The following is a 22,293-nucleotide window of genomic DNA, read 5'->3' on the forward strand; positions in this document are numbered from 1 at the left end:
GAACATCCATTGGCGGGGGCGACTCGGCCTGCAGGGCGGCAGCAGCCAGGCGGCGCAAGGGCGGCAGTGGCGGCCCGTCAGGGGCGATGGCACTGGGGACAGCTACCTACCGGGATCAAGGTGCGGAAAGATAGGTAAGGTCTGTACTGTAGTATGCATGCATGCACTCTTTTGGTATGTGGTGGAATCAAAAACCGCCATTATTACCAATCTTCCTCTCAGGGTCCTCATCCGTCATCATCGCATCGGACCTCGTCGCATCCCATCGGATCAGATTGCTCGCCACCTTGCCGGCCCTGGCTCTCGGCTGCCGAGCCGCACAGCCCCCGATTTGTCGGCTTGATTGACGTGACGACGATACTCGTTGCGCCATCACAGTGCTCGACCGTCCTGCCCAGGACCCTTGCCGGTAGACAGCACCGAAACCCCGTTGAACAAAGTGCTGTAAAGGCGAGCAGGTAGGCGGCACCCGGACCCTTGCTGGTCGATCCGGCCATCCCCCATCCTGCGAACCACCGCCGCCACGCACACACGCAGGTGCTCGCTCTGAAGGGCGAGTCAGGACAGACATAGCCCGCAAGAGTCCCAACATGTATGGTATGCGTCAACGGAACCTAACGCCTGTGTCCTAGTAGTCTTGCATCCTTCCAGCTTGCACGCAGCGTCCGCGCTTTCTACACTCGTTGTTACCGTCGTCGCCTTGCCGGCGTCGAGGTGCTGTTTAGTACTTACCATCTGGAAGGTAGGGACTGACTGGACGTGATCCCAGCCCAGGGACTGTGGACGGCAAGCTGCAGCACTAACAGCCCGGAAGAGCCCTGGAGGGGCCCCCCTAAGCCAAGACGCCCACCCCCGAAAAAAAAGCTATCCACCCCCGAGACTCGAAGCGCAATCCACCAGCCCCAACATCAAATCCACCCGCCTGGAGCACATCAGAGAAGCGCACCCGACGACAACAGACCACCACACCAGCAGACACCACGCCGGCGCCCGCGCGCGCTCACACGCACACGCACACAGACACACGCTCGCTCGCTCGCACGCCCCGAAAAAAGCCACACCCCAAAACGCTGCCACCCAGCAGGTCTCCACCGCCCAGCCAGCCCAGTCGCCGCCGCGCTCGCTGCTGCTGGCTGCTTGTCAGATTGCCCCGGCCGATAGTAGTGAGTGACCTTAATTCCACCCTGTCACCTGGGTCTGGTCGGCAACAGCATCACACGACTGCCGCTGCACGCCGTCGACGAATCCATCAGCCTCTCTCCATCCCTTGCTGCATCGGGGGAGGCGTCCTTTTTGCATCGAGGGCAAGGAGGCGCCATGAACTCTACCACGGGGCGGGCCGGCGTCATCCGCGCCCGTGATGATGCAGGCAACATGGACAAGCTGGTAAGTCCTTTTTTTGCCCGTCGCTGCTGCGGCCATCCATCGTCGCCGTGCCCTGCCCGCGGCGACTTTGGCCCTCGTCGCCCGCCTCCCTCGACGAGGGCACCCCCGTCTGCGCTCGCCGCGGCCTCGTCGTCGTCGCCGCGCTCGAATTGAACCCTTCTCGCTGACCCTGTTGCGCTTGCTCCCTCCCCGCGACTAGGCCCATGCCATCCTCGACGATGTCCTCTACAACGTCCTGTCCGACCTGGTCATGAAGACGCATCGCGAAGAGAAGACGGCCCGCGCCAACACGGCCGCCATCCGCGTCGAAAAGCTCGCCAGCGACGCCTCGGACACCTCCGTCCCCGACGCAAAGCCCGACGTCCGCGTCGAAACCGACGCCGCCATCTATGAAGACGGCAAGGTCCTCCTCAAGGGAAACCCCCTCCAGACGACCCAAGACATTCTCTGCCCCAAATGCCACCTCCCACGGCTATTATACCCGACCGACGGCAAGGGCGCCCGGAAACCCGACCCGGCCGTCATCTACTGCAAGAAGCACCCTTATATAGATAAGCCCGGCTGCGACATCTACGGTCAGAGCTGGGTCGCCCCGGGGCCCGGCCGCGGCAAGAAGAAGAAGGATATGGAGAAGAAGGACGGCACCGACTCGCCCGCCACTCCCGAACAGCGACCCCCCAACGTCCTCTCGTTCCCCTCGGCCACCTGCAGCAAGTGCAAGCGCTGCATCCTCGTCACCCGACTCAACAACCACATGGGCTCGTGCATCGGCAATAGCGGCCGCAACGCCAGTCGTGCCGCCGCGCAAAAGATCAACAACGGAGGCTCACAGCACGACTCGACGCCGCCCTCGTCTCAAAAGGCCACACCCGCCCCAGCCTCCCGGGCCTCGAGCCCGCGGAAGCGCGATGCCAGCGATGACGACGGCGCCGACTCGGACAACAGCCACAAGAAGAAGAAGCTCAAGCCCTCGACCAGTATGACAAAGAAGGTCATCATCAAGAGCAAACCGATGCTGAAGAAGGAAAAGTCCAAGGGCGCCTCACAGCTGAGCCAAGAGCAGAAGCTCAACGACTCCGACACGCCACACCTGACCCCCCGCAAGGGCACACCCAAGCTGGCCCACAAGGACGGCAGCCCGTTAAAAAAGGTTAAGGCGGCCAAGCCCGTGACGAGTTCACCGGTGTCCAAGAACGGGCGGGAACCGGATGGCGAGTCGGAATCATCAGGCACTTTGTCGTCGCCGCCCGGCAAATGAGCCAATGCCGATGACGGCAAACGGCACGTACATAGCATACTGCCACGTCGGACTTCGCGGCAGAGTGCTTACCACCGAGAAACGGGCGCTCGACATGGCTCCCATGCGGGCTCGCCAAATCTGTCACCTCGGTTGCGCATCGCCGAGGTTTGGATATGATTGACTGTGCGGCGCCCTCGACGCACAACTATACCATTAAAGTGCCGCACGTCGCTTCATTTTTCCTTCCACCTTGTTCTCGCTCTTCGCGACTCATGTACTATTTTCCCCTCTTTTCTTTTTCTTTTACAACTCTGCATTGGACGAGCGGCCGGGTTGGCTAAAGAGGGGCGACGGAGAGACATAGCATCCACGGACGGCAAACAGGGTCCACGGCGTCTGGAGTGTGAACGAGTCTTCTTTGTTGACGTGATAACTTATGACACCTGGTGAATAGAACACCGAGGATTTCCTCAGCCGCGTTGCAGACTTTGAGACGTTTGTGATGATGGCAATGTTGGAGACGTGTGCCCGTGACCTTGACGTGAAGAGGCACATGGCCACAGCTCGCAATGCGGGGCTGGTTGTGAGTCCTACTGGATTTTCTTTTGCTCAGGTCGAGCGCGTCGACTGCGAGAATCGTGCCGTATTTCGCATATTCCGTGGGGTATCCTTTCACTCCACGCGTCATGACAAAAACAAGTCAGGGTCGATAACGAAGACGATGACGCTCAGCCATCGGACCGCCACAGCACATTTACCCCGGCCGGCCTTGATTCATGGGTAGGGGGGGAAGGTTTAGGTTTTGTGATATGAATACTCGTTGGCACTCTTTGATGTGAACGTGACGAGGCTGTAACAGGACAATGTCAAGGTAGCTCGCTGGTAAAGAAGACATGTTTGATTGAACTTCCACCTTATGCTGCTCGCCTCTTGTCCATTTCTTTCATATGGCCGGAGTTATGGTAGGAGTCAATAGCCTGTACGACACTGCGGCTGAGCGGAAGATTGTCGTCGTGACCAGCCGTCTTGATAAGAGGTTTTGCCTCTGCGGTGCTGCACAAGCAAGACCATCGCTTTGCGCGGATGGCGTGGGGCGGAGAAGGGCTAGGAAAAGAACAGATAGGTGATGGAAGAAGAAAAGAAGGAAGGTGAAAGAAGGAAAGAACTTGGCGGTTGGCAATCAGTGACAAGTTGACGGTGTAAAGTCGCATTGCTTTTGAGCGTACGCCTCGCTACCATGAGGCGATGTGCTCTATTGGACCTCTAGCTATTACATTGTAGCTTGGATTCCCACAGCAGATTCATGTACATGAACAGGTCTTTTTCCCAGACGTCCCCAAACGCCAAACACCGCGGCTCGCTCAACGATTCAAGCCTAGAAGCTGCCGTCCCTCGCGGGTGCACCCGCTCAGAGGAGGCACGCGCACGCGCTATGCACACGCTTCACACACGCGCCACGAGACCTAAATCTCATTCTCGCCCTCCACGACGCGGGCCTGCACAATCTTGACATCCTCGACGGGCCTGTCCTCGGGCCCCGTGGGGACGAGCCCCATGCGCTTGACGGTGGCGAGCCCGGACTTGACGCGGCCAAAGATGGTGTGCTTGCCGTCGAGCCAGGGGGTGGGGGCGAGGGTGATGAAGAACTGGGAGCCGTTGGTGTCGGGCCCGGCGTTGGCCATGCTGAGGACGCCGGCGCCCGTGTGCTTGAGCGCCGGGTCGATCTCGTCCTCGAAGCGGTCGCCGTAGATGGAGGCGCCGCCGCGGCCCGTGCCCGTGGGGTCGCCCCCTTGCACCATGAAGTTGGGGATGATGCGGTGGAAGACGGTGGACGTGTAGTAGCCGCGCCGGACGAGCGTCGCGAAGTTGTTGCACGTCTTGGGCGCGTGCGAGGTGTAGAGCTCGAGCGTGATGGAGCCCTAAAGGTTCTCCCACCCCTCTTGTCAGCTGCGGCTTTCGGGTGTGTGCGTGCGCGTCTCTCGTGAGATATTCCCGGGGGGGGGCTCAAGGGTTTATTTGTTCACGAACCATGGTAGTGTCGAGGACCACGTCAGTCGTCATGGTGGGCACGCCTCGTGGCTCCGACCCAATTTGGCCGGGCGCGGTTTGGCAGCTCGAGAATGCGACTTCGCGGTAGGAGAGTAGTCGGGCCACAGAATGTGGTGATGGTGTTGCGTTGTGGTTGCGCTCGAGGCGGGACGAGGCTGTGACTTTTTTGCCCGGGGTCCTCGAAGCCCGCCTGCCATGGAGAAACGTCACTGGCCCGAGCCACTGCCAGGGGCCTTTTGGGGGGGCGGGCCACGATCAATGTGTGGCGCAGGCCCCGCAGTGGGTGCCAGCCCAGATGCTTGCGTTTCTCAAAGAATGGATGCCACGCCTTACAAGTCACTACTAGTCCGACCTCCACTACCAGCGGCCCATCTCTGCGGCATCCGTTTACCGTATAAACTCGCGAAATTCGGCACTGCCCCACTTTCAAGTGAAACCACTATGACAAGGGACTCATTGGCTCAACTCTCCCAAGAATGAGGGTGCCGACTGCCTTCTCTGAGGTAAGTGCTTGCCATGAACCCTGACCTCCCGCTGTGGGGCAGTGCCGAATTTCGCGAGTTTATACGGTACAGACCACCTTGCCTTTGTAACGTCAACGTCGGTCGCCCTGCCGCATGCCCACAAACCTACAGAGGCCTGCTGGTCTCGTCGAAAATCTCGATTTATTTTTATTCTTCTTCATTCTCCTCACACAGGGATGGCCTAGTCGCGGCAAGGCTCTCACTCCAAACCCTCAAGCAACGCCTAAGCTTATTGGGCTCTCTCACAGCACGTCGCCACAATCGTCGGGAAACTCACGCTTGAGCGAGGCGCTGCCGCTCCCGCCTCTCTATGTCGACCAACGCAACCGCCGGTGGCATGGGCCCGGGCGAGGGCATCCTCGACGGCGTCAACGCTACCCTCAACGGCAACGGCACCGACTCCGCCTCGTCCGCCTTTAGCCTCCTGCGCGACCTCGACTTCATGATGCTCGAGCTCAAGCTTGTCACCGGCGCTATGGGAATCATCTACCTCGGCGCGCATGCCGCTCTGCGTCGCCCGCCCTCGGCCTCCCCCGCCAAGTCCAAGAGGTCCCGCGGCGACGGCCGTGAGGACGAGGGCGAGGATGAGGATGAGGACGAAGATCGCTTCTCGCAGGGCCTTGAGCTCACCGACGCCATCGTCTTTCCGCTCGTCGCCGGCGTCATCCTCGTCGGCCTGTACTACCTCATCCAGTGGCTCAAGGACCCGGCCATGCTCAACAGGATCCTGCGCTGGTACATGTCCACCATGTCCATCGCCAGCTTGCTGACGCTGTACGCCCACGCCATGGAGCTCGCCACCTCCTTTGTCTTCCCCCGCTACTGGCGCGCCCGGGACGGTGTCCTGAGAAAAGTCGTGCAGCGCGCTCGGGCCGTCGCGCTGTGCGACGACGTGGGAAATGTGGTCGAGGGGCGCAACGCCGCGACCGAGTCCAACCCCCTACCCGGCCTGCTGGCGGTGCTGGCCTGGTCCGACGGGGCCAAGAGCGCGGCCTGGGAGCTGCGAAGCCTGCTCACGAGGCATTGGGTCGTCAGGTTCTTCGTCCATGGCGTCGTCGGCAAGCAAAAGGCCAAGATCAAGTTTGCCCACATGATGTCCCTGTTGCTGGCGCTGGCAACGGCCCTCGTCTACTTTTCGACCTCGTCGCCGTTGCTGTCCAACATGCTCGGGTACGGCATGTGCTACGGCTCGTTCCTGGTTCTTTCGCCGACCGACTTTCTCATCGGGTCTCTGGTCCTCACTGGCCTGTTCTTTTACGACATTTACATGGTCTTCTTCACGTAGGTTCCCCGGTATAGCAACGTCATTGTGGCGGCGCACGCTGACACGAGTGACAGGCCATACATGGTCACAGTCGCCACCAAGCTGGACGTGCCTATCAAGCTCACCTTCCAGGCTGTCACGAGGAAGAGCATCCTGGGTCTCGGCGACATCGTTATCCCCGGCATGGTCATCGGCTGGGCTTTGCGCCTTGACCTATGGATGTACTACCTGCGCAAGGTCAAGTACGAGTCGACGGATCTCAAAATCGTCGAAAAGGACGCCGTTTCGGGCGAGCTGGTGACGCGCAGCGAGACCAAGCACCGCGAGATCAAGCCGCGGTACGTCAACGTCAAGGCTTGGTGGGGGGAGAAGCTCTGGACGCGGGGCACCTTGTTCGTCACGGGAGCACGGCAGGTCCCGGCGGACCTAGCGGCGGTCAGCTTCCCAAAGACGTACTTTTACGCGTCCATGGTCGGGTACGCGCTGGGCATGATGGCGACCCTGGCCATGTTGATCGTCTTCAAGCAGGGCCAGCCGGCGCTGCTGTACCTGGTCCCCGGCGTGCTAGGATCTCTGGTCGTCACGGCCCTCGCGCGCGGCGAGATGAGGGACATGTGGACGTACACCGAGGACGGGACACTTGACACGGCGGACGTAGTCGTGGACCTGGACGGCGAGGGCAGGGCCATCAAGCGGATCGGCAAGCTGGAGAACGGCGTCGTCGACACCACCAAAGAGGACGCCGGCGGCGACGCCAAGGACGGCAAGAGCAGCGACAAGGCCAAGGATGGCAAGCCCTCCGACGCCACAGAAAGAGGCGGAAGGGGAAGGAAGGGGCATCGGGTGTTTTTGCTGTCGGTCGACGCGCCGTCCGATGGGGAGTACGAGGATTAGGTGCCGCCACACGCCGCCGCGCGCGTGGCATAGAGGGCTGTCCATAGGGATGATGCATGTAGATGGAATAGACCATAGAACACGGAGACTCGGATTGAGCGGCACGTCACTCTTGCTCCTAGTCGGAAAGGGTTTACTCCCTGATCTGACCGTGCGAGTCACTCGTGTCCTCGTCGTTGATTTGTACTCGGTCTACGAGCCGCGGCGAGACTAAGGCGTGGGACATGACTAGCGACGCTCCTTGAACCCTAATCTTTGGCTTTGCAGTGTACGCGCCTAGCTTTAGTCAACCGCGTCGCGAGGGAATCTTTGAAATGGTGCGTGCGTGCGTGCCTGCGTGTGTGGTTGCGTGTGTGTGTGAAGACGGGGTTGAGGTTGGAACGCCCAAGAACGCGATGGGATGGCGGTGATATGCGACCTGGCTTCGACGGGGGAGGAGGCAACGCTGCACTTGCTGTTCGATCTATACAAAATAAAAAACCGTACAATACACGTCACGAGGCGATGGTATAACTGCACTGCACATTTAGAGGAGCGCGTCAGGGCATGCGCGTCTGTGACGTCGGAGTGTCAACGCGGCGCCCTATAGCGTGTCAACAACAACGGTTCCCATCGCGCTCGCTGACGCAACCGGCCCTCGCGAAGCCGACCCCGGACAGGAAGCCTTCGACCCAGCAGGGCATGGAGTACTATCATAAAAAGAAATAAAACAAAACTTCCTTAGCCATGGCAGCTTCCAGGCCGTCTCAACCAGTGGGCTTCCTTCCCCATCTGTGGGCGGCCGCCCCACGCGCGTCAGGTGCGCGCAGCTGCCCCCCCCCTTGAATCGGAACGGACCGGACCGCCGACCAACCTTGTTTTCTTTTTTTCTTCATCTTCAAATTTCTCTCTCTTCTTCCAATTTCTTCTTCTTTTCCTCTTCCCATTAGTCGTCGATACAGGGCGCCTCCCGCACGGATATGGAGGAGGTACTCAAAGGATGACAGATATCATCAACATTCTTATTTGGCTTGGCTTGGCTTGGGCCGGCCGGACGGAGCCCTTGCTAGCTCGCTTCGTTGATTTGTCCCTGCCTCCGTATAGAGTTCTCCCGCGGGCGCACTTAGTACGACTTCCCCGTGGGGAAAATCAGCCAGCCAGCCAGCCGCAGCTTACAAAAACAAGAGACTTGCCTCTCTCTCTGACGTTGACGATGACGCTCTAGGCTCTCTCGGAAACCCTATTTCTCACGCGTTAATCACGGGACGCCCACGGGACGCCTTGTTGTTTTTCGATTCTCTTTAAAAGACGGACGTGTGTCGCGTAACTTCTTATCCCTTCTTTTCTTCTTCGCTATACCATCTCACTTCTTCGGTTGAGGACCGCTTCGGCATACAAACACACGCTGCTTGCTCTACCGTATACGACTTATACGCGCGCGAAAACGCTGCAAAAGTACCCCTTACTCTTTTCTCTACTGCCTCAAGGCTCTATATCACATCTTCCCCACGACCGACGTACAGGCCTGTCAACTGTTTCCAGTCGTCGTCACATTCGCATATCATATTCCCGCACCGAGAGACAGACACACAACACACCTCCTCCGTCTCCCTTCCTGCACACGCGCTTCCCCTATATTTCGGCTCACTGTTTATACGCCGTCTTATATCACCCATCCTCTCTTTCCCCACGCGTCTGCGAGAACGCAATGCGCGGCCTCCCGTTCAACATGGGCAGCAACAGAAAGCGTGCGGGACCCGACTCCGACGCGCAGCCGTCCACGGCGCGCCCAGCTAAGATCTCCCGACCAGACGGCGCCCAAGATGTCGTGGGCGCGGCGGCTTCCATGGCTGATGCCGTCGCTGCTGATACAGCAGCCGTCGTCACGCCGCACCCGGAGAACGCGCAGCAGCCCGCAGAGGGGGTGAAGGTAGAGGACGCGGACGAAGAGGCCCAAAATCCTCCCGTCGAAAACGAAACCCTGGAGGACATCATCGCGGCCCTGTTCCCCACCGCCGCTCCGGACGCCGACACCATGGCCTCCACCTCCACCGTCGACGAGGGCTACGCCACCAGCACCACCGCCGTCGCCAGCTCCAGCGACACCGAGGTAGAGCAGCCCTCCTCCCCCCAGCGCCTCGAGGGCTTCTTCTTCGTCCTCTCCTCCAACGGCAGCATCGACTGGGACGCCGTCAGGGACCTCACAGGCTTCTCCCCCCTCGCGGACTTGGCGCTGCCCTCCCCGTCCTCCGACGATGACGACGAGCGTACCTCCTACTACCACCACGGATGGGACGACCGCCACGTCGACTGGGAAGTCCTCAACAACATCGCGGGCCTGCCCTCCCTCGCGGACCTCGAGACCCCCTCCGACCCGCAGGGCGACGATGACGACGACGACGACAACGTCGTCCATACGTCCGACTACTACCACTGGCGGGATGACGACAGCGTCAGCGGCTTTGACTCTGACTCTGACTCGTCTATACTTTGATGGTCACGCAGCCCGCTCAGGACCCGCGTCTGTGTCTGCGTCCGTGGGCGTGCCGCGGTGTGAGCGCCATCCTCGTCGTCGAAAGGGGCGCCCGCACAGCCGCCCGTGCGCTGGCCATCCCATCGTCGTCGCGAGCCCACACCAGCAGGGTAGGGCAACTGGGTGGTACTATATGAGGACAAGAGCATGGAGAGAACCTGGCGGTGAATCTGGCGGAAGACGACAAAGAAGGTGGGCGGAGGAGATCTCGGGAGGTTGCTGTCGGGACAGGGGGTGGATGAGTGAGTAGTAACTGGGGACGAGTGAACGAGTGAGCATGAGACAGCACGATGGAAGGGTAGGATTGGATAACTTGCATTGAGGTGACTAGTCTTTCCGGCAGTCCTTCAGCGGCGGCGATTTGTTTGAAAGCGAGGGGCGGGTCTGTTGTCGGGAGGTGGCGGTGATTTGGTTTTGGTGAGGATGACGATGACGGCACACCAAACAAACGACCATGGGCCCCAAACGGACACAGGAGTAAAGTCGGTACAAATAGACAAATATTGTTAACGTCTTGTGGTTATAAGCAAGTCCTCCAGGGCCACATGTCAATCTACACGACATGACCCCGGTTGGCAAAATGGCGATCCCTCACACGTGGTCAAATAACACATGACGACGCGGGTCCGTGCTCGCAGCTTCGTTTCAACGATTCAGCTTTCAATTTGGGTCCAAGCCTTAAAAGTGCTTGGCGAAGAAGTTCAGGACCGTCTTATAGCCGCGCTCGTACTCCTCCTTGACGCGTGCGTCGCTGAGGTCGCCGCGTGCGCCCATCCAGCCGTGAATCTGGTCCGAAAAAGTCTCCACGTGCTTGGGCACCTTGAGCGCGTCCTCAAACTGCTTAACCGTATCGGCGGGTTCCTCTTTGGAGGCGAGCAGCGTCATGGGGATGGTGATACCCTCGGCGTCGGCCGGGTCGACCATGGCCGGGTGGATGGACGCGGCGACGGAGAAGGGGTTGGTGTCGGCCTTTATGGACAGGGCCACGACCTTGCCGCCCCAGCACATCTGAGCAGTGTGAGCATGTATGCGCTGGAGAGTGGAAGAAGAGCCCTGAACGAGGCTGGGGGAAACTCACACCAAGGATGCCGTACTTGGAGACAGAGGGGTTCTTCTCCTTCAACGCCTTGACATAGTCGGGCATGTAGCCGGCAATCTTGGGAGGCGGGAAGGTCCCAAAGAAGTTGCCGAGCTTCTTCTGCTTCTCCTCGTTGTCGGGAGGGTAACTTTCGCCATCAGCCTGGTTCAGATGCAGAGGATGCACTGGCACTCGACTCACCACTCAATAGGGCAGGGCTCGCCCTTGAACCAGTCGGGGATGAAGACCTTGTACTTTTGCTTGTCGTCGCCGTAGGCGAGAATGTCGGCGCCCTGGACTGTCTGGTCAAAGTAGCCAAAAATGTCGTAGATGAGAACAATGGCCTTGTTGGCGTCCGCAGGGCCGGTAACGTCTGCGTCCCGTCGCGAGTCAGTGCCTCCATTCCCAACAGCAACAACGATAACCCGGGACAGGCGCGGTCAGGCAAGCATACACGTCTTCCAGCCGCCAATCTCCTCGTACGAGCCCTTGGGCTTGTACCCCTTGGACACGACGGGCGGGATATTGCAGCAGGCCTCGTTATGGCCGTGGGTAGCTGGCATGGACGACATCTTGGGTGGTGGTGCGGTCGTTGTCGCAAACGTTCGACGGGAGGTGGCGCCCGAGGGCAAATGTCCAATCTGGCGGAGCTGGTGAGAGTGTGCCGCGGTGGAAGCGCAGGTAGTACTGGTGATGCCGTGTAGCTGCGGGACTCGATGTGCAGATGCAGATGCGCGTGACGAGGATGTTCTCAAGAGGGGTGTTGCACGCATGGGAATCAGCAATTGGGAAGCGGTTCCTGTTCGTAGTGGTGGGCGTTCTGGGTGGAGGCGTCGTCGCATTTTATTTGATAGAACGGTGCTGCTGCCATGGCCTCTGGGGGGGAGGGGGGAAGGGCGGGGAGGGGTGGTGGCGCTGGAGCTCTGGTGGGGGCGCGGGGTCGTTCCCTCAGCGACAGGGGGGGAAGGAGCTACGGTGCCGACCAAAACCCATGATGTCACGGCTTCCTACGCAACGAAGCTAAATCCATGACTTCATGGCGACACGGAAGGAGCGATGCAACGGGTGCTCCTCAGTTGTCACAGATTCCAAGACCAGTGTTCGCCGCGGTCCTGCTGGGTCCGGCCTACAATAGGCATCAGCACCTGGTCAATCATGACGCTTAAGGTAGCAAATGCCTTTGCGGCCTGGCATCTGGGTGGCGGACTCGGCTGCCGGCAATTTGCCCATGGACAAATGTCGTTGGCCCCGCAGTGCCGCGATCGTCTCGGCAAGCGGCCAGCCACAAGACGTCCGAACCCCCGTTCAAGAGTCTCATCACCGGAAGAGACTCGGGACACGCAAAATCACCAAAAAAAACCTCATGGCAGTCAAAAGCAAGCTACGGGGAACAATAGTACACGTTTGTGGAAGCGTCCAAGATGCCTGTGCGTAGTAAAAGTCCAACGGCTCACACCCAATTCGCCTCCAACCCGCAACCAATGCCGGCCCGAGCAATGTCCTTCCTAGCCTGTACCGGCAAGTTCCATCGTGCAATTCTCGCTCGAGAAAATAAAACCCTTAACGCTCTCCCGTCTGTCGCAAAGCCATGAGGCAGAGCCCATGCTCCTCCAAATCCAGGGTCGAACTCAGCGTGTGGCTTAGGCATAGCCGTAAAACTCGGGCTCAATGAGGCCGCCGACTCGTTCCTTTCCGCCGTGCCAGCGCAGGCAGGGAATCATATCGGTGCGCTCCTCCACAAACATCTTGGAACCCTCGGGCAGCTCGTCGACGACGAGAGACGCGGCCTTGGTGACCTGTTCCGTGGGCTCCCACATGACCACCTCGCGGAAGCCGAGCGATGAGGCCGCGGCGGCGGCCACCTTGAGGAGTTCCTTCATGCCCTGCTCCATGCCGCTGAGGCGTACCGTGATGAAGCGTGCGATAAAGAGGCGGCGGGAGCGATAGTCGGGCACCCACCAAGCCCACACCTGCGTGCGGTTCTCATCGCTGACCCACGAGGCGCCCAGCCAGCCGTCGTCGCCGGCCACCGCATCGCCGCCGGTGAGAAGGCCCTTCATGGTGACGGTCCGCACCGCGTGCCAGCGCAGCAGCTTATGCGTGGGGATCAGCTGTGCGACGATCTTCTTCTTGTCGCGTATGTACGTGAAGCGGCATTTGGTCATCTTGATGTCGCGCTGGACAATGTTGGCCATGCGCGGGCCGGTGGCGTACGCGAGCTGGTCCGTCGCGGGCGGCATCTCGATGGGTGCACCTTTGGGGAGGCGGATGCGCAGCGTGTTGGCGGGCTGCGCCTTCCAGCCGAGCTCCTCAAAGAACTCGGGGCGGTTGTCGCTCCAGATGACGCTGAACTCGATGCGCTTCTCCCGCTCGTCGAGCTTCTCCTGCACCTTTTGCAGCAGCTTGGTGGCCATGCCCTTGCGGCGCTGCTCAGGGATGGTGAAGATGTCGGTGATGACGACGGCGTTGACTGACTGCATGCCATAGCCCACGTTGATCATGGCATCACGAATGTACGCGGTGCAGCTCGAGATGACCGTCTCGGGCTTGTCCTTGTGGGTGAGCACCCAGTAGGCCGTGTCGCCGACGCTGGCATCGGTGATGGCCAGCTGGCGCTGCAGCTGCAGGTAGTCCTCCTTGCTGAGCGGCGCGGCCCACATCTGGGCGTTGTTTTCGAAGTGCTGGGTGATGAAGGCCGGTGTGGCACGCTGGAACCTGAGGCCGTCGTCGAGCTCCTGGGTGCGCATCTCGTCGGGCTCTGCTTCGTTGTCAGCGCGGTTCTTGGGCGGCTCAGGCTCGGTCTCGGTCTCGGGCTCTGTGTCGGAGTAAGCCACGATGGCGCCCTCAGCTAGCCGCGCGACCGAGCGTGCGTGAGCGCGCCTGACTGCCGCGATGAGGGCAATGTAGGGAATGCCGAGATTGGGATCTGTACTCTCTGCACTCTTCTCCTCGTCTGGAGCAGCGGGGGCCGAAGGATCAGCCATGAGGGATGGATGGAGGGCCGCGGGTACGGGATGTGTCGATGCGTTGCGGTGTTTGTATGTAAAGGTGCGATGGCGGATTTCGAGTGCGGTGAGGAAGGGAGGAGAAGGAAGCGTTTGCAGGCAGGCACGGGCGGCAGAAATGGCCTTGAAACGAACAGGCCGCCCAGGCTGCCAGCTGCGCGCATCTGCCCGGCAACCTGCCGTCGCGCCCCGGCCTGTTCGCGGGCATACATGGCTATATCGGATCGGCCAGAGCTGATGGGGTGCACGTTCACTGTAAGGCGGCTCGTGCGGCCATGGCCATTTTCAAGGCCTTGTTCGGGGGGTACGAAGAACCTACTTGTGTGTGCATACGGAATGTACCTCATCAATACGTGTTGCCCTCTGGTGTTCCCGGATTCCCCCAGTCGTGCTCGAACCGTCCCCAGCCTCCATACTCAAGCTCATCCGCCATCCACAAGGCGCACACAACCATGTCATAGTAGCCGTTGGCGGGCGTCTTGCCGGCGCACACGTTGCCGCCCATGGCGACGTTGAGCAGAATGGTCATGTCACGCAAGGGTCGCGTGCCGGGCGGCACCTGGGCCTTCATGACAGGGCGGCCGTCAATGTACCACAGCATGCGGCCTTGGCCGGGTTGGCCACCGGGCTGATCCCAGGCAAAGTCGTACCGCACGGGGCGGGTGTGCATGTCGGGGATGCGGGTGCCGAGGACACGGTGCTTCTGCGGCTCGTGGTGCTGGCCCCAGTGCAGGCAGGTGTGGTTCTCGAGGTCGCCGTTCCACGTCTCGGCAATGTCGATCTCGCCGTCGGTGGGCCAGGCAAAGGGCTCGCGCGGCAGCAGCCAAAAGGCGGGCCAGATGCCGGCTGCGCAAGGGCTCACGATGAAGCCCGTAAGAACGCCACGGTCGCGGGAGAGTGTCTGTCGGCTAACGAGGCGCGCTGAGGTGTAGCGCTGCTCGGAGCTCGAGGCGGCCGAGTTGGCGAGTGCGCGGATGACCAGGCGGCCGTCGGGTGTGCTTCCTTGGAAGTCAGAACAACAGCAATGTATAATACGAAGCAATCCGCTTCTGCAAGCAAAAAGGGGCGTACTGAAAAGCATTTTCCGGTTTGGCCGTATAGTGCTCGAGCTCCTGGTTGCCCCAGCCGTCGGGCCCGTTGCCCAGCTTGGCGTCCCACTCGGCGGCGACGGGCACGTCTGGTCGGAACTGCGGGCGCCAGTAGACGGGGTTGGGGGCGGCTCCGGCGGCCGGAGGATGCGGCGGGACCGGCGGCGGCGGTTGCTGGTCATTCTGCTGGTCAGCCGGGCGCCCCTGTTGCGGAGGGTGAGGCGGGACCGGCGGCGGACCGGTCGAAGGTGGCGGCGCATTACCGGGTCCAGAGCCGTAGCCATAGCCCGGTGCCTGTTGCTGATGCTGATGCTGTTGCTGCTGCGGGTAGTATTGGCCTGGGGGTGGCGCCTGCGAGTGCGACTGGCCGCCGCCCGACACAAGGCTGTCGAAATCGCCCTTGAGCTGCTTGAGCTTATCTTTCCAGGGCATGTTGGGTGGCTCGTCAATTATGCAATGGACGGCAAGCAGCCGAGCGGGGAGGAGAGAAGGAACCTTGAAGGGAGAGAGGGAGGGGGTGGGTGTGACGCGGCGGGACCGGGTCGGGTTGGGTTGGGTCGGGTTGGGTTTGGGGAAAGAAGACCCGTTGACTTCTCTGCTGGCCCCTGCTCTTTCCTCCTTCCAGAAGGCCGAGCGCAATCTCTCTGTCACGGCGTGTGGGGGAAAGTGCTCGAGCAAAGCCAAGGCAGGCGCCTACCGACAGAAACAGAAATGAGTACGGAGTACCTGGTACTGCTGTCATTGAAATTTTCAGATTTCATCCCACGGGAGTACCTACCTATGAATAAGGTAGGTACCTTACCTATCCTTACCGTGGAGTCTACTGCCGAGCCAGCACCGCCCCAACCCAAGGACCCCATCCTCACCACTTGAGCACTGCCCTGATGTCACATGACTGAAGATGGCTGTCCCCAAGCTGCAAGGAACCTCTAGGGATTAACATTCAGATCTACTACGTAGTAAGTTAGTTCTTACATACCTACCTTAGCAGGCACAAAAATGCTGAGCTGCGGCTCCTGAGGGTTAGCGACCCCCCTTGCTTGGAGCTCTAGGTGAGTGCGGAACGTTGCCGACGGCCTCGACATTTGCATGTCACCGCACACGAGGCTGAGGTGAGCATCCATCCGCACTCGCAAGCTCCCATCGTCTGGGGATGTGGCTGTCGACTCCGCTGTGCACTCCGCGTATGCACGTAGTTAGCTATGTGCCGAGCTTAGCACGTAGTTGGCGCCTTGCAAGTTGCAGCGGTCCGCCAATGCAGCCGCCCCAAGCAACAGTCAGCTCGCCAGGGGTCTGGCACTGGACGCTTAGTGGTAACTTGTGACCCATGCACCTTCTTCCTTGCAGGCGAACCCACACATGCACGCACGACGTTTATTACTCCTACCAAGATGCAGCATATGCCCTTGTTCGCACAGTACGTACCTGTATCCGACTCCGTTCAAGCTGCCTGTCCGTCCGTCTGCAGATGGATCTGGGTTCGTGCTAGCGGTGACGTGGACTAGTGGCCCCGGCCAGCCGGCGCCGGCAGGCCTAATCCCACTGCCCTCCGGAGTTAGTCCCACTGTGCTTTGCACCATTTTAGCCAGGTCAGGTGGGGCGTCTGCCAATTCCCAAGCTTATGAGTGGCTGCCATATCATTCGATGGGCGCTGAGACCCGTGAAAGGTACCTACTAGGTGCTGCGGTCGAAAGGTTCAATTGGCATTGCGAAGACTACGCTACGAAGACTACGTTGCGAAGACTACGCTACGAAAACTGTAATGCGAAGCCTACGCTGCGAAGCCTACGCTACGAGAATTGCTTGCTACCCGTTACGAGAATGGCTTCGAAGACCAACTGCGATTGTAGGCGTGACTGCCTCAAGGCGCCTTGCGTTTAATGATCCGGGTTGCCTATTAGGGTGCAGTACACAGTGGGACTAACTCCGGAGGGCAGTGGGATTAGGCGTGCCGGCCGGCCGCCGCCCCTGGTCCCCCGGCTCTCGTTCCGGCTGGCCGTGAACAATTGCCTGTTTGGGTAATCGACGACAGCCGACTGTCCAAGTGCCACCCACTCCCTTCCTTGGCTGCTTTGGCAACACTCCCATCCTCATCATCATCATCATCATCATCATCATCATCATCATGGTCAGCCCCAGCAGCGACAGCAACCCCCGAACCAACCGATCCACAAACACAAAACGCACAACGTGCGTCGGATATGCATACGCATCTGCCAGGCACACGCCCCCACGCCCCGTCTGCACCCAAGGCAATCAATCAGTCCTCGCTTCTCCCCGACGCGTGCGGAGCCGCACCCTTCATGCCAACCTCATCATACGTGTTGGCCCGTCCTCGCCGCACTCCCGACCTTGATCGGACACGATGGCTCTTCGCCCTCGTCACATATCGCAGAGAGTCTCCGTCCGATTAGGCCTGCTCGTTGGCCACGGCAGAACAGGACACGCATTCAATCGCGCCTGCCCGCCGCCCCCGCCCAGGCACAATCTTCTTCTTCTTCTTCTTCACCGGTACCCGGCCGACCCATGCGTCACAGAACGTGGCAGCCGCGCGAATCGAAGGACCAGCCCGTGCTGCCACGGGCGTCGGACCTCGCGCTCGCTCCCCTTGTCGCCACCTCACACCCTTTTTCAGTCCCGTCCGCGGATGGGCGGACCGGCCATGCCGAAGCCGACATAAGGCCTAGGCAGCAAGACATTCTTGCATCCGCCGCGCTCACTCCGTTGCAACACGGGGCGCTGTGGACTTCCGGGCGGCTCGTTGCCCGTCCCGCTACCGGAGGACACGTGCACCACGCAACAGATCGACCCGGGTCCCGTGTGTTGGGTGACCGCCTGACTTCTCCTGAACGTCCGTCTCTTCTCCTGTGGGTCTTCCGTCCAGGACGGAGTATGTCACTATCCGAGTCTCTTCTCCCGCCAGGCTTGACGCCACTTGTTCGGCTGAACCGGACGTAGCGCGTTTGCCAATCGTCGCGAACCTGTGGCAGTTCAGCCCCTGCGGAGCTGAGAAACAGTCGCATTCAGCATGGCCGCCAGCTGCTCAAAACCCGAGAATTCTGTTCCTCACAGCGATCACGAGGTGCCAAGGGCAGGCTCTTTTCGTCATGGCACGGTCCTCTCTTCTCCCCCCCGGCCCTTGATACTCACATATCACACGTCACCTGCCGTTGGCTAGAGCCCCCGGCTCTTGCAACAATGTACCAAACAGTCGGGGTTCCCGCCGTTACACGAGTCGGCCCCGCGGCTCGTGCTCCTGGGCTGGGCACACCCACTTGCACACACGCCCTGCCAGGCCCAGGTGCACACGCCACCCTTGCTCAGCACTGACGGGGGCATAAAAAGCAACTGCTACACGCGAAGACACAGGAACTGTCACCGCAAACTCCACCGTGGCAAAAGAGACGACGGGGTCTCTTGTGTTCTTCTAAGAATAAACGCTTGGCAAATCTAAATAACGCGTACTTGCACACGGAAAAGGCGAAGAGTTAGACGAGCCCCAAAGCGTAAAGCAAAAGAAAGAGAGCTGTTATACGCAAACCTAGCTATGAGGGCGGGCAGAGGAAATGCTGTAATTTCGACATCGACGCGCTCCGCATTCTTCGCAAGGAGAGGGAACAGGACGCAGGACACTTGACTGCTTGTCCACGCAAGGGTTGCGGATGCCTAGGTTTTTGGGCGATACCGACGCATCTTTCACTCCCTCTCTCTCTTTCTTTTTCTCGGCCCCTGACGCGCATGCGGGCTCCGAGCGCCGATGCGGACATCACCAACACTTCTTCAGCATCGCGACCTCAAAACGAGCCATGTTTTCTATCCAGCTGCGCTCATCTCTTTTTCTCGTGTCGTTCCCTCTCCCTCGATGCGATATGAAGGTAGCTAATGACTTCGAGAGCCGTCATCGGTGACCAAAACATCGGCTGGGGGTGCTGTCGATCATGGTACTTACACAGCTCACCAATTACCCTACTCTGCCTGGTTATCTACAAGTATACGCACGCACGCACGCACTCGTGCACACAACACACGCGACATTCCGTTCATCTTTTGACCACTCTTGTCCCAGCGGCAGACAAGAGTAGTGTAAAACTAGAATATTTCTTCTTCCTCCACATCACTCTAACCTCTCTTCGGGCACCTTTGCGACAAAGCTTTCATGCCGAGTGTGAAAAGAGACCAGGACGCAGCGCAAACTGTCCCAAGGTGGCCGCGCCACGCCCTAATGAGCCCTGTTAGCATGCAGCAGGAACCGCTGATGGGGCACCAGCGCCGACGGCCAGTAAACACGATGGTCACGCGAGTAGTAAGTCAGGAGAGCGAGCACACGGGCCCCGATGCCATGACGAATCCCATCACATCACGGCCCAGAGGCTTCATCACCTCTCTCAAAGGATTTACAGCTGAGACCTTGCTGGTGTTTGAGTCAGGTTGCTCAAACACATTGGCGGCAGCTGGTGCCTCTCTTTCTAGACAACAGGACCCGAGCGCAGAGTCAGTTGGATGCGCCTGGCGTCAGGTAACATGCGCCATTTCTCTCTCTTTCTCTCTCTTGTCCAGAGAGTGTGTGTAGGCGTGTGGGCATGTGGATGAGCGAGCCGCCACATAGTATCGGCTCTGTCCCCTTCTCTTCGCTTTTACCGCCATCAAACTCAAATACGCACACGGTCAACTCCACGCCCTTGTAGCAAACATCAGCCCTCCGGTTCGGGGGTTACCTCGTATAGCCTTGGACGAAGTTTAGTCCCCGGGATCTACGACTAGTAGTAGTACTTGCAGTAGGACGTTCGTTCCCCAGCGCCGGGACAGCCCTAGGCAGGCAGTCTGGCTAGCAGCCGCCACACCGGGCCGCGTGCCATCCTATCCAACCCCCCCTCCCCACCACCCTCTCTCTCTCTCTCCCCCCGCCTCGGTCACTCCCCCTCCCCCTCCCCCTCCCCCTAACAAGGTACAGCACCCTCCCTCCATCTGGAGAGGCAATAACTATATCTCATGCTATTTCGTACTACTGTGCATATCGTAGCCAGGCACACCCTGCTCTTCCCGATCTAGGTAGCGCGCAATGCGTACGTAGCACGTCGCCCAAAAACTACGACCGTGTTCCCACCACCGAGACCGAATCTAGTAATACTACTTCCTCCATGATGCATACGCCTAGATTCTCTAGTCAGCCCTCGCGAGTCGACTCCATCTACAATCCGCCGCTCATCATACATCTCGCCCGTGGTAAACTTTGACAACAACAGGAATCAAGCCGCCACCCGCACTCCATTCACCACCTTCACCGGCCCCCTCCTCCTCACCCATCCCACGCTGAATGTCTCTGTATGCCCACTCCCCCCCCTCCCCTCTCTTTCCCCGCCGCCCGTCATTTCCCCGGTACATGGCCATACCGCACTGCACCGCGTTCCAAACCTGCTACCTTATGTACCTTAGTACTTCGTACCTATGTATGTATGTACGTACCAACAAGAGAAAACTCTCCATGTGCCGCATAACCTGAACACCTGCATACATCCATCTACATACTACACAGCCAATTAAAAAAGAGAAGCAGAGGGAGAGGGGGGAGGGGACATGTTCAAAGACAAAGTTCCCCGGTAGCCGGTGGTATACGAAGGCCTTTGAAACCCCTCCAATCAGTAGGTACGCATACGTCGTCATGTGCCGCAGCACACATCCCGATCGCGTCGGATGTGCGTCTTTTCCTTGTGCGAGAGGCGGAAATAAAGGACCAACAAGACGCCAAGGTGGACGGACGTTCATGGTTCCGGGGGATCGATGATCCAGCAACCTTCATCCAGCCCTTAGCCCTCGGATTCTGGTACATCCACCAACGCATTGTTACAAAGCCGAAAAGTTGACCAGGAGAGGCGGTCTGCCTCCAAGTCACAGTAATTTCGATCGTCTGCCGACAGCCACCACCGTGGCCATCGTCAAGGTCGTTCAAGGGTCGTGCTTGGCGATACTAGCGGGACGCCGGGTCCAAGACCCACGTCCGACAAGACGCGGGCGAGCACCAAGCGGTCGTGCGGCACGTTTTGTCACTGTTCCGTCAGAGGCCGTCTCAGCCGGGCGAGGGCATCTCGACTATGCAGAGAAAAAAAAGCATTTATCTCATCTAGGGTATAACGCAATTTAATAAATTGCTCCGACGCAAGTCAAGTCGTGTGCCGTTCCATCGGTAGGACCTGATAGTCCTCTCATCGAGGGACACAATCTCGAGTCATGATCCCGTGTGGTCGACACCAGCGACCCGGCTCGTAGTCGATGCATACTTCCCCTTCCATCGCCCGAACGATTCACCTGGCTGCAAAGCTGGTGGTCACGCACCAGTGTCGCTTTGCCGAAACCGAAGTGCGGGGGACGCTCTGCCGGCACTCATCATTGCCGGTGTGTTGAGCTTCGGTAGATCTCGACCTCTGTGGGCCGTGGTGGCTTTCCGCAATTCCAAGAAACTTCAACGCGGCAAGTAGGGAAGACCCTGTCATGCTGACGGAAGACGACCAAAGTCTCTCCCTATGCTAACTGAGCACAGCTCAACTAGGGGCTCGTGCGGTGAATTTGGCCCGCCCCGAACCAATGCTAGGTTGTGGTGGCTTCGGGGCCAGGTTTCCTGACTTCACAGCCACCAGTTAGCCTGACGCTGATCTGGTTTCTGGGTGGTAAGGAGCGAGGTAGGCACCAAATCTCTTCTCATACCTAGCCGCAGGGCGTGCCGCATTCACGACAGCATTTCCCGGGAATCACCCATACTTCGATGCCGCGAGCGAAGCATTTTGGACACCGAATGCCTGGCAACTGATACAGAGTCAGCCTGCTGTTGCTTCAGGCGCGTGGCAAGGAGTAATTGGACAACAAACCTTGGCAACCCGCCGTATCATGGCCCCAGTGCTAAATGAGAATGTTCGCATCATATTAGACTCCCCTTCGATTGCTCTTGCGATTGTATGAGACTGGATGATGTGGAAATCTCGAGGTACGGTCATGTTCGTGTGAGAGGTGCACAAAGATAGCCCGCTGCCAGAATAGAGTCTTGTAGGCGATTATTGAGGGATGCCCAGGATGTCTGTTGGTTGGCTTCCTGGTAAGACTGGCGCGCCGTGTCCCGTTTTATAGTTAAGAGTGCAAGGCAATGTGGGCAAGGGATTCAGAGGTTCGTCCGTGACTGAATCACTTCCAACGGCTGCAGAGTCGTGTTTCCTGATAACCGGGATGTGATCCGCCGCCAACGAGCTTCGCTATCGACGTTGCGT

General features: G+C 59.4%; 7 protein-coding genes across 7 annotated transcripts; 3 read left to right on the forward strand and 4 right to left on the reverse strand.

Moving 5' to 3' along the window:
- The first annotated feature begins 181 nt into the window (after window positions 1-181).
- JDV02_009839 (uncharacterized protein) lies at window positions 182-3,113 on the forward strand. Its single transcript, XM_047991529.1, has 4 exons — window positions 182-458; window positions 633-742; window positions 815-1,386; window positions 1,586-3,113. The coding sequence occupies exons 3-4, from the start codon at window positions 1,318-1,320 to the stop codon at window positions 2,642-2,644; spliced, it is 1,128 nt and encodes a 375-aa protein (XP_047847541.1). The 5' UTR covers window positions 182-458; window positions 633-742; window positions 815-1,317; the 3' UTR covers window positions 2,645-3,113.
- Window positions 3,114-3,775: 662 nt separating this feature from the next.
- On the reverse strand, window positions 3,776-4,797 carry cyp1 (Peptidylprolyl isomerase). The gene is made up of 2 exons (XM_047991530.1): window positions 4,655-4,797; window positions 3,776-4,545 (listed from the first exon to the last, which is right to left on the reverse strand). The coding sequence occupies exons 1-2, from the start codon at window positions 4,685-4,687 to the stop codon at window positions 4,090-4,092; spliced, it is 489 nt and encodes a 162-aa protein (XP_047847542.1). The 5' UTR covers window positions 4,688-4,797; the 3' UTR covers window positions 3,776-4,089.
- Window positions 4,798-5,281: 484 nt separating this feature from the next.
- Window positions 5,282-7,461, forward strand: JDV02_009841 (uncharacterized protein). Its single transcript, XM_047991531.1, has 2 exons — window positions 5,282-6,480; window positions 6,538-7,461. Exons 1-2 carry the CDS (start codon window positions 5,510-5,512, stop codon window positions 7,355-7,357), a joined length of 1,791 nt encoding a protein of 596 aa, XP_047847543.1. The 5' UTR covers window positions 5,282-5,509; the 3' UTR covers window positions 7,358-7,461.
- Window positions 7,462-9,044: 1,583 nt separating this feature from the next.
- On the forward strand, window positions 9,045-9,830 carry JDV02_009842 (uncharacterized protein; the record flags this gene model as incomplete). Its single annotated transcript, XM_047991532.1, has 2 exons — window positions 9,045-9,084; window positions 9,148-9,830. 2 exons carry the CDS (start codon window positions 9,045-9,047, stop codon window positions 9,828-9,830), a joined length of 723 nt encoding a protein of 240 aa, XP_047847544.1.
- A 717-nt stretch (window positions 9,831-10,547) lies between these two features.
- On the reverse strand, window positions 10,548-11,519 carry JDV02_009843 (Carboxymethylenebutenolidase; the record flags this gene model as incomplete). The annotated part of the gene is made up of 4 exons (XM_047991533.1): window positions 10,548-10,877; window positions 10,948-11,095; window positions 11,149-11,320; window positions 11,402-11,519. 4 exons carry the CDS (start codon window positions 11,517-11,519, stop codon window positions 10,548-10,550), a joined length of 768 nt encoding a protein of 255 aa, XP_047847545.1.
- Window positions 11,520-12,587: 1,068 nt separating this feature from the next.
- JDV02_009844 (uncharacterized protein) lies at window positions 12,588-13,931 on the reverse strand (the record flags this gene model as incomplete). Its single annotated transcript, XM_047991534.1, has 2 exons — window positions 12,588-13,705; window positions 13,880-13,931. 2 exons carry the CDS (start codon window positions 13,929-13,931, stop codon window positions 12,588-12,590), a joined length of 1,170 nt encoding a protein of 389 aa, XP_047847546.1.
- A 367-nt stretch (window positions 13,932-14,298) lies between these two features.
- Window positions 14,299-15,472, reverse strand: JDV02_009845 (uncharacterized protein; the record flags this gene model as incomplete). Its single annotated transcript, XM_047991535.1, has 2 exons — window positions 14,299-14,950; window positions 15,024-15,472. 2 exons carry the CDS (start codon window positions 15,470-15,472, stop codon window positions 14,299-14,301), a joined length of 1,101 nt encoding a protein of 366 aa, XP_047847547.1.
- Between the last annotated feature and the right edge of the window lie 6,821 nt (window positions 15,473-22,293).

The sequence above is a fragment of the Purpureocillium takamizusanense genome, chromosome 10 (assembly GCF_022605165.1).
Source record: "Purpureocillium takamizusanense chromosome 10, complete sequence".
Taxonomy (NCBI): Eukaryota; Fungi; Ascomycota; class Sordariomycetes; order Hypocreales; family Ophiocordycipitaceae; genus Purpureocillium; species Purpureocillium takamizusanense.

Coding starts and splice junctions, on each gene's coding strand:
- cyp1 (XM_047991530.1), bottom strand. CDS start 4,687: ATGACGACTGACGTGGTCCTCGACACTACCATG. Junction 4,546..4,654: donor TGGTCCTCGACACTACCATG/GTTCGTGAACAA, acceptor GAGAACCTTTAG/GGCTCCATCACGCTCGAGCT.
- JDV02_009839 (XM_047991529.1), top strand. CDS start 1,318: ATGAACTCTACCACGGGGCGGGCCGGCGTCATCCGCGCCCGTGATGAT. Junction 1,387..1,585: donor CAGGCAACATGGACAAGCTG/GTAAGTCCTTTT, acceptor CCCCGCGACTAG/GCCCATGCCATCCTCGACGA.
- JDV02_009841 (XM_047991531.1), top strand. CDS start 5,510: ATGTCGACCAACGCAACCGCCGGTGGCATGGGCCCGGGCGAGGGCATC. Junction 6,481..6,537: donor ATTTACATGGTCTTCTTCAC/GTAGGTTCCCCG, acceptor CACGAGTGACAG/GCCATACATGGTCACAGTCG.